The sequence below is a fragment of the Setaria italica genome, chromosome IX (assembly GCF_000263155.2).
Source record: "Setaria italica strain Yugu1 chromosome IX, Setaria_italica_v2.0, whole genome shotgun sequence".
NCBI lineage: Eukaryota > Viridiplantae > Streptophyta > Magnoliopsida > Poales > Poaceae > Setaria > Setaria italica.
In genome coordinates, this window is record NC_028458.1 from 4,260,113 (window position 1) to 4,277,102 (window position 16,990).

Genomic DNA, 16,990 nt, shown 5'->3' on the forward strand with positions numbered 1-16,990 from the left:
CCCCCCCCCCCCCCCCCCCCCCTACCTCAACGCCAGTCTTCGACTGGAACGCGACGATCGAGTTCCTCTGCCGCGGCACGCAATCCCTCCCCGCCGCACCGATCCGCCCCCTCACCTCCTCGGCGTCCTCAGCAGACGCATTTGGGGAAGCTGCATTGCGCAGCCACAGTTGCTAAGAATCTTATGGACATATCCGACAAAATTAGGCAAAGCGATGGTTACCAGGGAGAATGGAATTACCGAGGAGAGCTTGGGCTTTGAGGAGGGTGTCGCGGGAGGCGGCGATGGGCGCGAGGAGGAAGGACGCTGACTTCTTCTTCTGCTCCCGCAACAGCTCCTTCGGTCCAGCTGCAACAAAGCAAGAAGAAGAGACGAGAGTGAGAGGTCCGGTCACCGCATTGCCGGGAAAGGAGGTAGGCGACGGGAGGGACGTGGTCGTACGGATGCCGAGGGAGAAGGCGGCAGCGGCGAAGGGGCGTGCCGGCGCCGCGACCATGGCGAGGGCGAGGAGCGCCGCGCGGCGGGAGGCGAGGCTCGGAGGCGCGGGTGGAGGAGGCTGCGGCTGCGGCCGCGAGGATTCCCGGAGGGGAGAGGCAGAGGCTGCCGTCGTACCGCGCCGGGGAGGTGGCCTCGCCGGCGGTGGCCCCGGTGGCGCGGCGAGCGAGTGGATGGCGCGCATTGGGCCGCTCGTTGTGTGGGATAGTGAGTGGGTTGCGGTCCTCTCCGCGTGGGCCTCCAAACTTTACGACGCGTCCATTCCGAGCCGCACGCCACATCCCGTGTTGCCGCGAAAGGTTACGTACTCTCTGACTTACGTCTTCCGAGAGCGTTTACGGTTAAGAGGCCTCTTCCGCCTTGGCGCCTTCGCGACTCCACACACGGCCCGACGACCGTTCCGTTCCGTTCAGACACGACGCAGCTAGTCGGACACTGGCCACCACGGCACTCCAGTTGGGAAAGCCAAGGGAGAATGATACGTGCAACCTTGTACAATTCCATATGCGGGCACAACCGCGTAACAAAGCCCATTCTATTGTTCAAAAATGGAATCGTATTTAATTTGCTTCGATGCAGTCAAGTGCGCCACTGGAACTGGAATTTGAATCCACCAGGCCGAGTCACCAACCAACTTGCCAGCCCCACCCAAATGCGTGGATCGCACCGCGGAGATCATACTCTTGTCTCTCTTTGCACTTGCAGAAGCAATTTCTTTTTCCCGGACGCATAAGGCATAAGAATACTGTGGAAAAGGTCTATTTTATTTTTCCCACCTATCCACTTTGTCTGCTTAACTTCTAGGCTCATTTTACTCCCCTAAACTATTTCATTTGGTCCAATCCACCCCCTAATTATATCTCTCTTTTTTGTTTCTCCATGTATAAGTTGAATTTTGAGTTCAAATTATATGAGTAGATATAAAACATGATGCCTTATGTTAAAAAATTGTACTAAGAATTTTTTATGATTATTTTCATAGGTTAGGAATATTTAATATAAAATTATTCTTAGATATACAAAACTTACAAAAATTAAATGTATTTATCCAATGTAGAGCATCTTGTTATAAGTCAACTGGCAAAATCAAGTGGCAAAATTAATTAAAACTCACCTTGTATGAGAAGAAAAAAAAGAGAAATCTAATTAGGGGTAGATTGGACCAAATTAAATAATTTGGGGGAGTAAAGTGAGCTTAAATATTGCTTAGGGGATTAAGTGGATAAAGTAAATAGATGAGGGAGTAAAATGAACTTTTTTTCCCTATCAGTTGTTGCCTCGTATATCCGGCTTCTAAAGAATCGCATTTCTTTCTTTCTCCTTTTCTCTGATGATGATCACATGGTAATGCAAAAACACTTATTAATAATTGGCATCTTTCGCTGGTGAGATAGACGTGTCGCCACGAAACCGGATGCTGGATTCCATGTGTTGAGGTGTTTTTAACCATGGATCAGATTCGAGCTAACTTCCCATCGGATTAGTCTAATCCTTCTGTCATCATCGATCCCAGCATAAACAAAATCGCGCACAACTGACAGCTGGTTCTGGATCAGATCTCAGGAGCATTAGGCCTCGATCGCTTTTGCTTCCCCGTTCGTTATTGCCTCTTGTTGCTATTCTCATTCTATAACAAATTAACAAGCGACCAAGCTTACATCACAAGTGATCAGAAGAGTGCGTGAAGCCTTGACAAAACTACAAAATGACACACTGCAACGTATGAGGAAGCTTATCATCGAGTCGTATAAACAAAAACAGAAAGGTGATCGCTTTACAGATCATCCGGTTTAGTGTAGTGTAGCCGAGTAACTGACTGCTGTGTTATCACTTGCCGCTCTTGGCTGCTCCTCGTCGCGGGCTGATGACGACGGGAGTTGGCGTGTCGTGCTACGGGTGTAGGCGAGGCCGTGCACGCTTGGTGGTGAGGGACAAAAGGAGGGAGACTGGGAGAGGAGGACAAAAGGCTTCCAAACTCCAAAAACGCGATCGACGCCAACCGAGATTGTTTTGGCTCTGCTCCAGTAGTTCTCGATCCGAAGCGCTCGCCTTTGGCCAGCGTGGAACCCCTGGGCCCAGGGATTGCATGGGATGATATCCGAAGAAAAGAAAACTAGTCTAAATTTGCTATACTCACCCACCTAATGTCTACGTGAAATCTTGAAATCTGGGTTCTTTTTGTTTGTGATCCTACCTTTCTTTATTACCATTTTTTTTCTGGGCAAATCCTCTACGATCTAGTATATTGACCTGTGTACTCTGCCTACCAAAATTGAAGATTATTGTAGTCTTGTGACGGTATATCTAGACACTATTTTATTTGAGCTAACTTTTGACGTCTCGAAGAATCATCTATCTTGCACATATACGTGCCCGACCAAATTCTTACGCTTAAAATATATAATGTAATCTTTTTGTTATCACATCATGGTTTATATAGTGCAGGGCTTCAACATAGTTCCATTCTTTTTGACCATTTATACTCCTTTGCTTATCGTCAACCATCGATCTTGATGATAAATTTAAACATGCTAATAACCAGCAATGACAACAATAACCGCCACATTGATAAATGTTTCTTTCTTTTACCATTCATACTCCTCTGTTTGCCGTCAATCATTGGTCTTGATGGTAGACTTAGACATGCTAATAACAAGCAACGACAATGTCAATAACCTAACACGCATTGGTTAAAATGGGGTATACGTAGATCGATTATATGCTGAGGTAGCGATAATTTATAATTATTTTTGTCATTTTCTTTCCATTAACCCATTGGTTTGTATAGATCCGCTCCAGAGATAGCGCTATCGGTCAACCGATAATTTAGTAGCTTACACGTGTTGGAGGTAGGACAACGGCACATGGTAAAAAGGTTCACGAGATCTACATTAGCCACTTTCTTCTTCCTCCGTATTTGCATGCATGGCCTTCTTCTTCCTCCTCCTCGCCATCGATACCCTTCAACACACCTCTAAAACCTTTCAACCTAAATTCCATGTTACCACTAGCACCACCCTTATTTGCCTCGTGCGACAACTCTAACTACCCTATTATTTATATTCTACAACCGCGGTCGTATCGTTACTAGAATGCTACCACATCCTTTCCGCCGTCATATGGACCTCTACCCTAACCCTAAAACATTATATGGGCACGATTTGTTGCTATATTTGACAAAATATGTGCAAGGCTCATCCGTCGTGCCCTATTTCCGCGGGTCCATCCATGGTCACCGTGCCCTCCTGCGCTCGGGAAAGCGCGCGTGTGGCCGGAGCAAAGCTCCGGAAGGTCAGCCGCGCCGCGCCACGCCACGCCATCCGTTACCGCCGGAGCAACGTCAGCAGCCCCCCAACTCAAACTCATCCATCCCCCGCAGTTCCTCCACCACCAGCCCACCCCGCCCGCCCGCGCCCGCTGCTGCTTCCGACGCACGCGAGCTCCGCGGCATCCGCATCCGAATCCGCACACGATCCCCGCGCCACTTGCCCGCCCCCCTCGCGCCCCGCGCCTCCGCCAATGCCCGCCGCGATGAGATGAGATGACGCCGCCGCGCGGCGGTGCTCGGCCACCCTCGCAGCCCCTCCCTCCTCACGCGCGCCACCATCGGGATCCCTCCTCCCTCCCACCCACCCTCCTCCCCACCAGCGCCGCATTTATTCCCTTCCCCCGCACGACAGCGGTCACGCTTCCGTCGTCCCGTCCTCGTCGCATCCGGCGCTCCGCCTATTTAAGGCGCGCGGGCTGAGAACCAGCGATAATGCTCTTCGCCAGGAGGCCCCTCTCCGCCGCACTCCACCTCGCGCCCCTCTCGCCCCCCTTGCTCCTCTTCTTCGCGTCCGCGTCGTCCTCGTGCTCGCCCGCCGCCGCGTCGGCCTCCGGCGGCACCAGAGGTACGAACGAGATTCCTCTGCGATCTCAGCGGTCGGTCTGATGGGAGATGTTTTGGTGGATTCCATCAGGTTTTGATGGTTGTTTCCATGAAATTTCGTGGCTCCACTCCTTTTGTGATAATAATTTTACCGTTTTGGTGGATTTCATCGGGTTGATCGTAGCCGTTTGTCGAGCCGGTGATGGGCATGCGGAGATTGTAGATTTTGTTGGAATTTGATGGTTCTGCATTTTGCATCTTCGGTTTGTGATCCAGCGTTTTAATAAGAGCGAATTATTCTAGTGAGATGCGGGAATTCGGTTTACCAATTTGCCCCGTATGTCCTTTTAATACGTTGCCACGTTGATCATCGACAGTTTTCACCAACTCTGAAATAATTCCTGACAGTAATAACGAGCTTCTACTGATCATAAAGTACGGTTAACATTTTTCAGTATGTTCTTGCAGTACTGATGTATTGATCTCCTATCAGGCCTTGTTTAGTTGGGGAATTTGGGAGGTGCCAAATTACTGTTACAGCACTGTAGCACACTGTAGCGTTTCGTTTGTATTTGTGAATTATTGTCCAAATATTGACTAATTAGGCTCAAAAGATTCGTCTCGCAAAGTACAACAAAACTGTGCAATTAGTTTTTAATTTCATCTACATTTAGTACTCTATGCATGTACCGCAAGTTTGATGTGATGGGGAATCTTCTTTTTGCATAGTGTCAAAGTTGGGAGTTGGGAGTAACTAAACATGGCCTCACTATCAGGTTGCAGTGCTGTAAGGATGGACAGCGGTGCAGTGGAGACAACGTCAACTGGGGCAGTATGGTCAACACCTTCGGCAGAACCAAGAAGCGTTTCTATCGGGAAGGCGATATTCTGCAATAGGTCACTCAACATGAGGAACATCACAGCAGTGGGATTTGATATGGACTACACTCTTGCACAGTACAAGCCTGAGACCTTCGAGGCCCTTGCTTACTATGGTACAATTGAGAAGCTTGTGAAGGATCTGCACTACCCTGAAGAGGTAATTTACCCTAAGAAATGCGAATTTGCTTGATACAAAGTAGCTGGATTGATTGCTTTCATACTAGATTTGTTGCTTTTGGATTTATGATAAATTCTACTAGCCCTTACGATGCATGCATTAAAGAGAGGTTGGCACATAGGCCCCTGTCCTGTCTGTTCCAGATTCCATATAGTTGCTTTAACAGTTCTGATTTGTCTAAGAGACTAAGACTGTTCGGATGTCACAGAAGTTAGCGTGGCTCTTATGCATCATTTTATAGTTTTAGTCTCCAGACTTCACTAATGCTTTTAGAGGCCAGACTAGTCACTAGTTAGTTTAACTAGTTACTGAGAATTGCATGCAATTGACTACAGAGATATTCTGATAGTTTGTGACAGCATTTCTATACTTGTCTCAAGGAAGAACATCAGCTTCTCGTTATGAAAGCAAAGATGGATTATTTATTATATACCTCTATTTGCTTTTATGGAGTTATGGCTGCATAATGTTGGTGCTGTTCTTGATTAAAGTTCCCTATTGGAGCTATTGCTATTTGTCTTAGAAGGGCCCACTGGCTGTTGCATTGTTAAAGTAGTAAAAGCATCCGAGTATGAAACTTGCCATCCATTTATTAAGCAGGAATATTTTGAGCAAAATACATTGGCCTTATTTCAGAATTCACCTTTACATATTGAAATTTTATGAAAGCATATTCCTTGTTGTGCTTGACCGCTTGTTTTGGTTCAGAATTTGATTTTTACTATTCTTTTATCATGCAGCTGTTGACTTGGGAGTTTGATTGGAAATACATGGTCAGAGGGCTAGTTCTTGACAAGAAGAGAGGAAATATCTTGAAGGTCAGTTATAAATTAGAACAAGTTGCTGGAAGCTTTCTGTCTTAAATTATCCAAAACATAGACATATTTTATGTTGTTATCTATGGAGGGCCCAACCTGCTTGGGACTAAAAGGCTTTGTTGTTGTATCAATGAAGGGCCCAGCCACATATGTTTACAATAAACAGAAGTCTACATTTGTATATTAATCTTTGGAACCTGCTGTTGGTGGCTGCATGTTTAGAATTAGAAGTTGTCTTGTCAAATTAATTAATGCTTTTTTTTGTTGAATATTCTGCTTAGGGGCATTATTACTTATCATATGTTATAGTTTGAACCATAATCACCATTTTTGAGCTAAATTTGCAGTTCATCAACATTAGTATTAATTGTTCAATGAGCACTGTCATCATTTTGGTAGTAGCAAGTGTTAGCTGTCAATGTGTAAACTTCAACTGATTAGAGGGAACAACAAAAACAGGTCTAGGCCTCTAGCATAAATTTTGATTTGATCTATGTTGTAAGATTTAAAAGCGGTTATTTTCTGCTGTTTCTTAATTTATTTTGATCTCATTGTTTCATTGCATTTATGCGCTGGACTTTCAGTACTGTACATGTACCTTTTCAATGAAATTAACTTTTTTCAACTATTTGGGTTGTGTATTATCAGATGGATCGGCACAAGTATGTAAAAGTTGCATACCATGGTTTTAGGGAACTGTCGAAAGAAGAAAAAGTTGCTGCTTATGGGAGTACATTGATAAGAGATTCATTTGATGAACCTGATTATGCCCTGATAGATACGCTTTTCTCATTGGGTGAAGCTTATCTATTTGCTCAGCTTGTTGATTTTATGGACAATAATCCTGGAAAAGTACCTGCCGGCACAGAGTATGATTATTCCCATCTTACATGTTTACCATACTGAAGGGGCTTAAAATTTTAGGATGTCATTTAAATATGAGTTGATTGAGCCAAATGATTAGAATGATTATTTTGCGTTTTGAAGAGCATATCCAGTTGTCCACTCTTAAATGTTTCTTCTTTTCAGGAATGAACCAATATGTAGCCAACAATACACAACTGTCTATCCGCAATAGTCCAAGTTTCTTTCATTGCATTTGTTACAAGACTTCCATAAAGTTAAATCTATCTACTATCTTTAATCCCTAAGCAATCCGATATCCTTTTCCTTTGTTCATTTCATGTCAGCTTGTTTTTTTTTTATCATGAGTGTACATTTACTAGTCTACTGATGCACTGCGATCCATGTCGATGTCTCTCGACCTTTGAGTGCTGGGCTGTGCTTGTATTGATTAATTAAGTGTTTTTTAGAATCCCATGTCAATTCTTTGTTGAATCAGAAATCCAATCTCAGCCATACTTCGACATGCCATGCCTTGTTGATAACGTTTCTCGGTTTCTGTAACCATGACATACCATTTCTCATCTTTTTTGACATCAATCGTGGTAATTTAGGTTAGATTCTTATGGGAACTAGTATGTTTTTTGGCGCTAGAACTTGCATACAAATTGGACAATTTGAGGTTGTTGTGTTGGGTGTTCTCATAAATCCACAGGCCTCATGCATACAGACCCCATCAAACTTTAATTGCATCCATGACCAAATTTTCAATAAAATGCCAGGACCTTTTGTAAGTTCCAGTGGAAATTATTTTGAAGTATTACGTTACCTGCTACTTTTTGGTGTGCCCTAATACTATTATGGCCGTATTTTCCAGTTTTGCTCTCATGAGGCCAACAAAATTAGACCTGCTGGCACATGGTCGATGTCAGCATGTAACTGTGAGGACTGCCTATTCTTTTAGAATGCGTTTTTTTAATTTAACAGGACAGCCATTTATGACAAGGAAACAACAAATTTTGTTGTTTACCTTTTACTCTTTAGTGTTTTCTTCCATTGTCCTGTCTGGAGTTTAACTCATATCTTGAAACACCATAACTTCAAAGAAGCTCTCAAAGAGCTCTGTGCATGAACGGCGTATATTTCCTGTCGCCTTTTTCATTTGTAACTGTAGTCCCTGTGCAGCCTTATTCTTGAGTTGTATAAATTGAGGATTCGTTTTTGAGGTTGCATTACTGTGTTGGTACAGCTACCCGCTTATGTATAAAGATGTGAGGTCTGCAGTTGACTTGTGTCATCGTGATGGAACTTTAAAGCGGATGGTTGCGAAGGAACCTGGCAGGTAATTCAGTTTCCTATTTTACGGTTAACTATTTAATACAAGTCACCTGACACAATTGCAATGCTAGATATTATCCATAAAGACTACTTATTTTTTGCTATAGGGCTGCCTTGACTCTTATTTTGGTCCACATGCCGATTGGCAATTTGGCATCCATTCTCTTCGCTGTTGTATACTTATAATTATGTCCTAGACAACTCTGCTAATTTGCTTAATTTGAACATTGCAGGTACATCAATGAGGACTTGGCAATTGTACCAATGCTTGAAATGATAAAAAAATCTGGACGCTCAACATTCTTAGTGACAAATAGGTATATGGCCCCTTTTTTATTTTAGGCTTCTTGAGACTTGTGTGCTGACAAATGTGTCCTAGTTTCTCTTAAAATCAACCCATGTGGTATAACACATCTTGCTGCATTCTACAGTTTCGAGCTTCTTGTACAATCTATTTACTATCTAGACATGCACTTGTTCATGCAGTTTGTGGGACTACACCGATGTTGTCATGAACTACCTTTGTGGAGCATACACTTCAGATGCAGGATCTGGTCTCAACCACAAGTGGCTTCAATATTTTGATATTGTAATAACTGGCAGGTTTGTGTCTTTTGTTATTTGATTCCTTGTTCTTTTGTTTTTACTATTTATTGAGCAAAAGTATCAGCTTCCTCAACTCAGCCAGTCCTTGCTGAACTTTCAGTTCGAAGCCAAGTTTCTTCCACGATGATAACCGTGCGGGCCTCTTTGAAGTTGAGCCTGATTCTGGAAAACTTCTAAATGCTGATATTCAGGCTAGTAAATTTGTCAAGTCTGTTCTATTTCTATGATATATATGTTTTTAATTCCTAATATGTCTCATCATCCTTTGTGAAGATTGGAAGCCCAAGATCAAGTCATCAGCATGCAACACCAGTTCACAAAGTTTACCAGGTACTTATTCTTTTTGCAAAATTTTAGCATTGTTACAGTGACTTCTCAGATGTGGATAATGGTCAAATGATTTTCTGTGCAACTTGTAACAGTGAAAATGATACCTGGCCACTTAATAGATCTTGTTGTGTTTCATTTTTTTATATTGTTTCATTATTTTACGTTGTATATCTTAGATCTAGCAACTGAATAAGTAATATCTATTTACTGGTGTATCTTTTCCAGGGAGGCAATGTCGGTCATCTTCACAGATTACTTTCTATTGCTTCTAGTTCACAGGTATGGGTACACTTATTTTGGTATTTAAAATAGTGTCTAGTACATACTTCAGTACAGATTCACTGACACTGAATGTGAGATTAATTGTGAATCAAATAAAATAACGTGTATCTTACAATGTTTTAGATTCTCTATGTTGGTGATCACATATATGGAGATATTCTGCGCAGCAAGAAAGTTCTGGGTATGTTTTTTTATCCTCTAAGTTTTAGATGCACTGGAATTTGATATATATTTCGTTATTAAATATGGTAGTCTTAATTGTGCAGACGAGGTTTAATACTGCTCACTATGTGTTTGTACTTAATGCTAGATCAATTTAAGTAACTATATGACAGTCATAGATGTTTTCCTTCTAGAATTTTTGTGTGCACTGCCAGTCATGGAATGTGTTTGACACTTTCTTGTGGGGGCACACGCACATCCAAGTGCCACACACACACAAATTCATTGTGTGCCTGTAATTTGTGTGTGCGTGCGCCACTGTCCTGGATGTGAAATTTGTGTGACACTTTCCTATGGGACGCTTCCCTTTTATTGCAGTTGTCCACTATATTTCATCCATTTCCTAAATGCTTCTGTACGCGTTGTGATTCTTTTAAAGGCTGGCGGACTATGCTGGTGATTCCAGAACTGGAGCATGAGGTGAAGCTTCTTTCAGAATCGAAGTCGACACGGAAGGTATGAATAGCTCAGTTGCTTGTAAAAATAATTGATTCCTAACAATGAGATCTTAGGGTAGTGTTAAGTTCTTGTACACAGTCTATGTGTCACCAGCTTGCTTGTATGTGCTATCCATTTCAGGAGCTTAGACATCTTAGAATGGAACGTGATTCAATTGAAGACAGAATCCATCATCTTGAATGGTCTCTCAAGTAAGTTGAGAAAGTCTTTTAGTTTAAACTTTAACTGTTTTGCATTTAAATATATTTGCAGTTACTCCCCAGACTATTGCTTTAGCTTTCAAGAATGAATTTGAATCGTCCTAATGTATTTGTACTTTTGCGGCAAATTGGCCTTGAATCTTTCTATGGACATTTCCAGGAAGACTTTATACTAATAAATTTGCTTTGCTGCATTTGTTGTGTCCACTTTCAGCGATCCTGTAAAAAAAATACCTGCAATATGTTCATGATAAACTTATGCTGATCAAATACATCCTTAAGCTCTGGGTTCATGATAAATAAATGCTGTCTTTCTTTTTCTTGATGGTATGTAGTTTCCTCATAGATTCGCTACATCTAACCTCTCCTTTCTGTCCAGATTTGATGATATCACGGAAAATCAGAAGGAAAAGTTGTTCTCTGAACATGTTGATCTGCTGGTTAGTCCTTATTTTGATTTACTTTGTTGTCGATTGGTCATGAGAAAATTATTTTTTGAACGGAAGATTATCACTCTTGCAAGTGAAAAGAAAAGGATGATATTCAAATTTAGGTATATCTTGTAGACTAGGTATACTAAGACAATAAGATGTGCCCTAGGATTTTTAAGGACCAACGTCCTAGCAGGCTGCTGGTTGAAGATAATATTCAACTTGTGGTGTAGGATTGTGGTAAACATGGTAGATTTCATGTAGCAGTGTCAACTCCTGTACACATTTTGTTGGTAACCGTTATTTTTTTCATGATACCATTTTCTTTTCACCTTTTAATTGCAGCAACAGCGAGAGCATGTTCGCCGCCTTCATCAAGAGGCTCAGAGGCAACATCATCAGAAGGTAATGTGCTAAGTTACATTATTGTTGAATATGTGTCAAACACTTTGCGTATTCCTAATTGAATGCTCTTTATTCGATTCCAGTTTCATAAGGTGTGGGGACAGCTCATGAAGACTGGTTACCAAAATTCCCGATTTGCTCATCAGGTGCAGAACGTTTAACCACATTTGGCATTTAATAATACTGAAAAAATGTTATGTGCAGCAATGTGTTGTTGACGCAAGGTTTTGTTTTGTCTTTTCCACAGGTCGAGAGATTTGCATGCCTGTACAGCAGCCAGGTTACAAACTTCGGTTTGTATTCCCCCAACAAGTACTATCGTCCGAGCGAAGATTACATGCCCCATGAGTTCGATGTGCTTGGGCTGTAGGAGCAATCCCTGCCGATGCTCAGAGCTCCCCGTTGTAACTGAACCAGAGCAGGATAGGAGGGTGATTTGAGTTGCGGCATTGATTAACATGTGTACTTGGCATATTTATCGAGTGAAAGCTTCACCATTGGACATGTTATGGATATGGGAGGTAAAGGGTGGTGGTTTAAATAGCAGCTATAGTTTCTCATAGAGCAGCAATTTTACCTGTATATTTTTGTACATAACAAGTTTTAAGCAGAAGCAAAGGAAAGCAACGCCGATCATGTCTTGGGTACACATTGTGAATTCAGCTTTTTGTTAAGTGTTCCAATCACAACCATTGTGTAGTGCAGCGTGCTTGTCAGGCTGAATTCTTGCTGAAAAGCTTGTCTAGTCCAACATTTTGTATTTATAATCTTGCAGCTTCAAGGTTAGTTATGCTAGGTCACACGATTCAACCCGACGCGGGTGTGGGGACCCCTCGATGTGCTAGCGAGTTGTGAGGGTACCAACTCACCCGTCTGGATTCAATCTTGATGTCCATATCTGATAATGTTGAGTGCTTTCATCAAATTATTTATAAGCACGTGATGAGCAGTAGACTTGTGAGCTGTGGGATTGTGTTGTGCGTTTGTGGTGGTGGTGTGCGCGTCATCCTTGTAATCGAAAAAAGTTCAATCCACGTAAAAGAAAAAAGGCAGCGGTACAGAGGGAAAGTCTACTTACATGAATGAAATGTGACTATGAACCTGAACTAGAAGTATGTCAATCTCGGCTGTTTCAGTATATCTTCTGTGCATGTGTCACGCAAACTACACACTATGTGTCACACATTTAAGAGCGGTAATGGATCATGGCCATTATACCTCCTTCACAATCCAACTTAACCCTATCTATTTTTAGTTTAAAATTATATAATATCATAATCCGATTCTTATTGAGCTCGATCCCTAACCTTCATTGGAGGGCCCCCCTACGTACCCTACTATCAAATCACTGTTTGATACTGTAGTATCAGATCTGAGCCGTTCGCTGGAGGATCGGACGGCCGAGATTACGTGCAGTGTTAACTTGCGGTGGCTGTGTATATATACACGCACACGTCCTCGCAATCGGCGAGCTCCACCAACCCTCCATCGGAGAGGGAGTTGTAGCGAATGCCGGAAATGGGGCAGCCATTGCTGATCTACGCGTTCGTGGCGCGGGGCAAGGTGGTGCTTGTGGATCACGTCGACTTCCGCGGCAGCTTCAGCGTTGTATCGGATCTCGTCGCCACTGCAGCCCAGCAGCTACCGTACCCGGGGCTGGGGCGGACGCATGCGGGCAGCCGCAACGCCCGCAAAAACAAAGCGAGCTGCCGCATATGCCCGCATCAGGAATTGCGGCTCGTGCGGACGCGGGGCGGGCTTGCATCCTATCCGACCCATGGACTTGTGGCCCACCCAAGCCCAGGCCAGGCAACCCGCACCGCGTCTCTCTCCTCCCTCCTCCACGGGCACCACGGCTCCACCCGACCATCTCCGCCGCCACTAACCCGCAGCCCGGCAGCTCAACCTCCCTCCCTCTCGATCCAACCCCATCGCATCCGCCGCGTCGTCGCCGTCGAGGTCGCTCCACCATGGCGACGCTCCTAGCCCGTCAGGCAGCGCAGGCGCTCCGCGCGAGGCAGACGGTACGAATCCCTAGCACTAACCGCCCATGCGCGGCGCTTCCAGATCCCCCCTATGCGCTCCCGGATTCTCGGATCGAGCCTTTCCTGGGTGCTGGCGTTCTGATGCGGCTTTGATTCTGTGGTGCTCGTGTTGTTGCAGGCGCAGCTTGGCCCCTTCGCATCGGCGATGCAGGGGCACCTCCGGACCTACTTCAACGCTGGGACGCCCAAGAGGTTCAAAGGTTAGCTCTCTTCCCCTTTGTATTGGACTGCTTGTAGTGTTAGAATTACCCAAATCAGAAACCTTGATTCGTGTTGGATTGGTTCTAGGATCATTACTAGGTAATTAGGCATCCTGGTGTAAGTAGTTAGTTCACTCATTTTGTTGAATTGGTCGTGATGCCTTTTGAAACTGCTTGGGATAGGCCTTGGGTTATCAATAAGCTGTGACTTCCAATCGGTAAGAAATGCTCAAAGATGAAGTGCTTGTTTTGCTGCCTTAGTTTACCATTCAGAAGCTGATGATGGAATATTGTGCCAAGTTATATGTGAGCTTTAACTTTTCACAGGTTGATGTCCATGTTGACTTTGTGCGTGCATTCTTAATTCGTATCTGTTTGATACCACTGTTCTCTGCTTGTATTTAATCCTATTAATTTACAGAGGATGAGGAGAAAGAACAGCTTGCAAAGGAGATTGCAAAAGATTGGAATGCTGGTGAGTAAGATGTTTTCCTGCGAATAAGACAAGAGTATTGCCCCTGATAATTTAATTTGTTGCTGTCTGGGTACTGACAGTTCTAATTTTTCACTTTATTGCTTCAGTGTTTGAAAGGGGCATCAATACATTGTTTCTGACTGAAATGGTTCGAGGCTTGAGTCTGACGCTCAAGTATTTCTTCGACAGGAACGTTACAGTAAGTAATGAATTTTGTATATGCTGTTGTCTGTAGCTCTGTACTGTAATTGCTTGGTTGCATTGACTGTTTTTTTTTTATCTCACTACATTTCAGATTAACTATCCATTTGAGAAGGGTCCTCTGAGTCCCCGCTTCCGAGGAGAGCATGCTCTCAGACGTTATGAATCTGGGGAAGAGCGTTGCATTGCTTGTAAACTATGCGAGGCTGTAAGTTATCCTTCCTTAAGTCTAAGTTTAAGTTTATAAAGCTTTGAGTTCACACGACGGACAGTAAATAAATCTGGAAAATAGTGGGCATCCTGTCTTTTTGGAAGGGTACCTGACAAATTAAATCTGCATGCAAAAGCTTCAGTTAATAGCTTGGATGGGATCTGTCCATCATGTAATTTATGGCTAAATTGGAATTTGAAAGCCTTATTGTGGAACCTTTTGGTTTCATAAGAATCAATTTGATAACTTTTGAGCAATTTTGCTTTCAAAAGAATGTCAAACTATGAATCAGTTGGCAGCAAAGTAATTGCATATTACTGTCCTATTGATTTATTTAAAATATATAATTTTGAGGGTTCCTTATGATTTTGGTGCGTGGAACTAGTTCATGTAATTTGGCTAGACAATTTTTTTATGGGGGCATCAATTGGATGTGGTTCTCAAACATCTTGTGCTTCTTATGTGTTATGTGATTGACCAAAATACTTTTGCAAAAACTAATATATTCTGAAATAGCTTGCTAGCAGACTAATCTAGTATATTAGAACTCTGAAGTTGCTATACTCAAAATAGCTTAGCTACTACTCGAGTTTACTGGAGTAAACAGTAGTATCTGGCTTAAGGTGGTCGCATTGCTGAAAGTTGTCTTACAAATTAAGACAGCAGTTATTGAAGCATAAGTGTCTGATTATTGAAAAATATTTTTTCTCATTTGGTATAAACTGTTTCCAGATATGCCCAGCTCAGGCAATTACAATTGAGGCTGAAGAACGTGAAGATGGCAGTCGCCGAACCACAAGGTAATCAAATGGATATTTTTCTTTGATTTTTTTTGTTTGAATATATGATATACTTGCTTGAGATATGCAAATCTAGTTTCATTCTGAACTTCTGATGATCTATTTTCATGCAGATATGATATTGACATGACCAAATGCATTTACTGTGGTTTCTGCCAAGAGGCTTGCCCAGTTGATGCTATTGTTGAGGGGCCTAACTTTGAGTTTGCTACTGAGACCCACGAGGTAAACTACTTGAAAATAATGTAGGTTTATCACAGTTTCAACTTGTTGCTAGAAAGTAATGTCATGCAACATACAGGAACTGCTGTACGACAAGGAGAAACTGCTTGAGAACGGCGACCGCTGGGAGACTGAGATTGCTGAGAACTTGAGATCGGAGAGCCTTTATCGCTGAATTGTTCTTCCCTTGTGATCTATAAACTTGGTTCCCACATTTCCTTTTTTTTTTTGCTGAACCAGCTGATAAATAAGCAAACGATGTGTAACTTGGGTACCAGGTACCGTGTTTTTGTACCTGACACCATCAGACTGTTGTTGTATTCAAAGTGTCAGGGTGAAGGTGCACACTGCATGTTCTTTGTTACAATCGATTTCAACTGTTATCAGCAGAGACGATATTTTTGAACAACTGAACAGAAAACTTCTCTGGTCCCATTGAATTTCCTGGAGGACCTTTTGTGTTCTCATTTGGCTACAGTGTCTCGGATAGCTGCCTCGATCAGCTAGAGGAATGCTCCGTATCTCGTTTCTAGCGTGCCTTGCGAACGAGGTTTATAATTCAGGCACAGCGTGACAGTTTTTTTCAAAATAACTTAAAGTAAAAATTTTCCCACTAGGAACAGGGTAGGAGCTCTGCAACCGCAAGTCTTTTCTTGTTTTTTGAGCAGAGCCCTGCGATGAAATGTGGTTGTTTCGTGTGTAACCGGCGGCCGGCGTCACAGCCTCACGGCGGTGGCCTGGTGGGTCAGCAGAAGCCACGCGATGCAACTTGGTAGCCGAACTGCGTCGAGCATACGAGGGAGTAGGGTTGACCGTTTGAGCCGGCACAGCGTTAGGATTAGGAACAAGAACAACAATGTTTTTGATAGTGTGTTTGCGTGAAAGCCCTTAGTTTATAGCTGATGTCATTTGAATCTGCGAACCGCAGGAAAAAAGCTTTCGTAGCTCAGTTGGTTAGAGCACCCGTTTAGTAAGCGGGAGGTCTTGAGTTCGACTCTCAACGAAAGCAAATGAATTGTGTTATGCTTTATCTTTTTTTACTGAAGACTGAATCATATGTTTGTAACTTTTTTTACTGAAGATTGAATCATATGTTTTGCCTTATCGTTTTCTACTGAAGACTGAATCAAGTCTTACTCTTTAGTGAAGAACTAGTGTTCGACGCTCAGCGAAAGCTTGAGGATTCCGTTTTGTCACTAAAGAGCTTTTCTCGAGAGATAAAAGCAACAAAAAATCAGCATGGTTCTCAACGAAAGCATGAGGATTCTTTTTTGCCACTTTCTCAAGAGATAAAACTAAAAAAAATCAGCATGGTTTGCAAGGTTAAGAGAGATTTAAATCAGCATGAGAACTGCTAGAGTTGTTTATTTCGAAAATTGTAGTAGGATCGAATTTTAACACTAAGCGAATGACAGCCTTAAAGTGCAGAATTGATCATCAGGGGAGAAGAACGACCAGCACAGGAAGAGTAAGTAG

The 16,990-nt window shown here is 42.9% G+C and overlaps 3 protein-coding genes and 1 non-coding gene across 4 annotated transcripts; 3 read left to right on the plus strand and 1 right to left on the minus strand.

Moving 5' to 3' along the window:
• Window positions 1-25: 25 nt before the first annotated feature.
• On the minus strand, window positions 26-726 carry LOC101774738 (WW domain-binding protein 11; the record flags this gene model as incomplete). The annotated part of the gene is made up of 3 exons (XM_022823442.1): window positions 442-726; window positions 241-348; window positions 26-150 (listed from the first exon to the last, which is right to left on the minus strand). Coding segments are annotated over exons 1-3 (471 nt in total), but the record flags the coding sequence as incomplete, so codon positions are not given.
• Window positions 727-3,892: 3,166 nt separating this feature from the next.
• Window positions 3,893-12,096, plus strand: LOC101761346 (5'-nucleotidase domain-containing protein 4). Its single transcript, XM_004981535.4, has 17 exons — window positions 3,893-4,388; window positions 5,143-5,405; window positions 6,167-6,244; window positions 6,893-7,113; window positions 8,337-8,429; window positions 8,659-8,742; window positions 8,912-9,028; window positions 9,132-9,222; window positions 9,305-9,361; window positions 9,587-9,640; window positions 9,767-9,824; window positions 10,245-10,321; window positions 10,445-10,515; window positions 10,904-10,964; window positions 11,301-11,360; window positions 11,444-11,506; window positions 11,608-12,096. The coding sequence occupies exons 1-17, from the start codon at window positions 4,256-4,258 to the stop codon at window positions 11,728-11,730; spliced, it is 1,704 nt and encodes a 567-aa protein (XP_004981592.1). The 5' UTR covers window positions 3,893-4,255; the 3' UTR covers window positions 11,731-12,096.
• Window positions 12,097-13,115: 1,019 nt separating this feature from the next.
• LOC101761735 (NADH-ubiquinone oxidoreductase subunit 8) lies at window positions 13,116-15,947 on the plus strand. The gene is made up of 8 exons (XM_004981536.4): window positions 13,116-13,384; window positions 13,524-13,605; window positions 14,027-14,080; window positions 14,188-14,279; window positions 14,376-14,489; window positions 15,225-15,292; window positions 15,406-15,517; window positions 15,594-15,947. Exons 1-8 carry the CDS (start codon window positions 13,331-13,333, stop codon window positions 15,687-15,689), a joined length of 672 nt encoding a protein of 223 aa, XP_004981593.2. The 5' UTR covers window positions 13,116-13,330; the 3' UTR covers window positions 15,690-15,947.
• A 502-nt stretch (window positions 15,948-16,449) lies between these two features.
• TRNAT-AGU lies at window positions 16,450-16,523 on the plus strand. Its single transcript has one exon. It is a non-coding gene; the product is annotated as a tRNA-Thr (tRNA).
• Window positions 16,524-16,990: the final 467 nt, after the last annotated feature.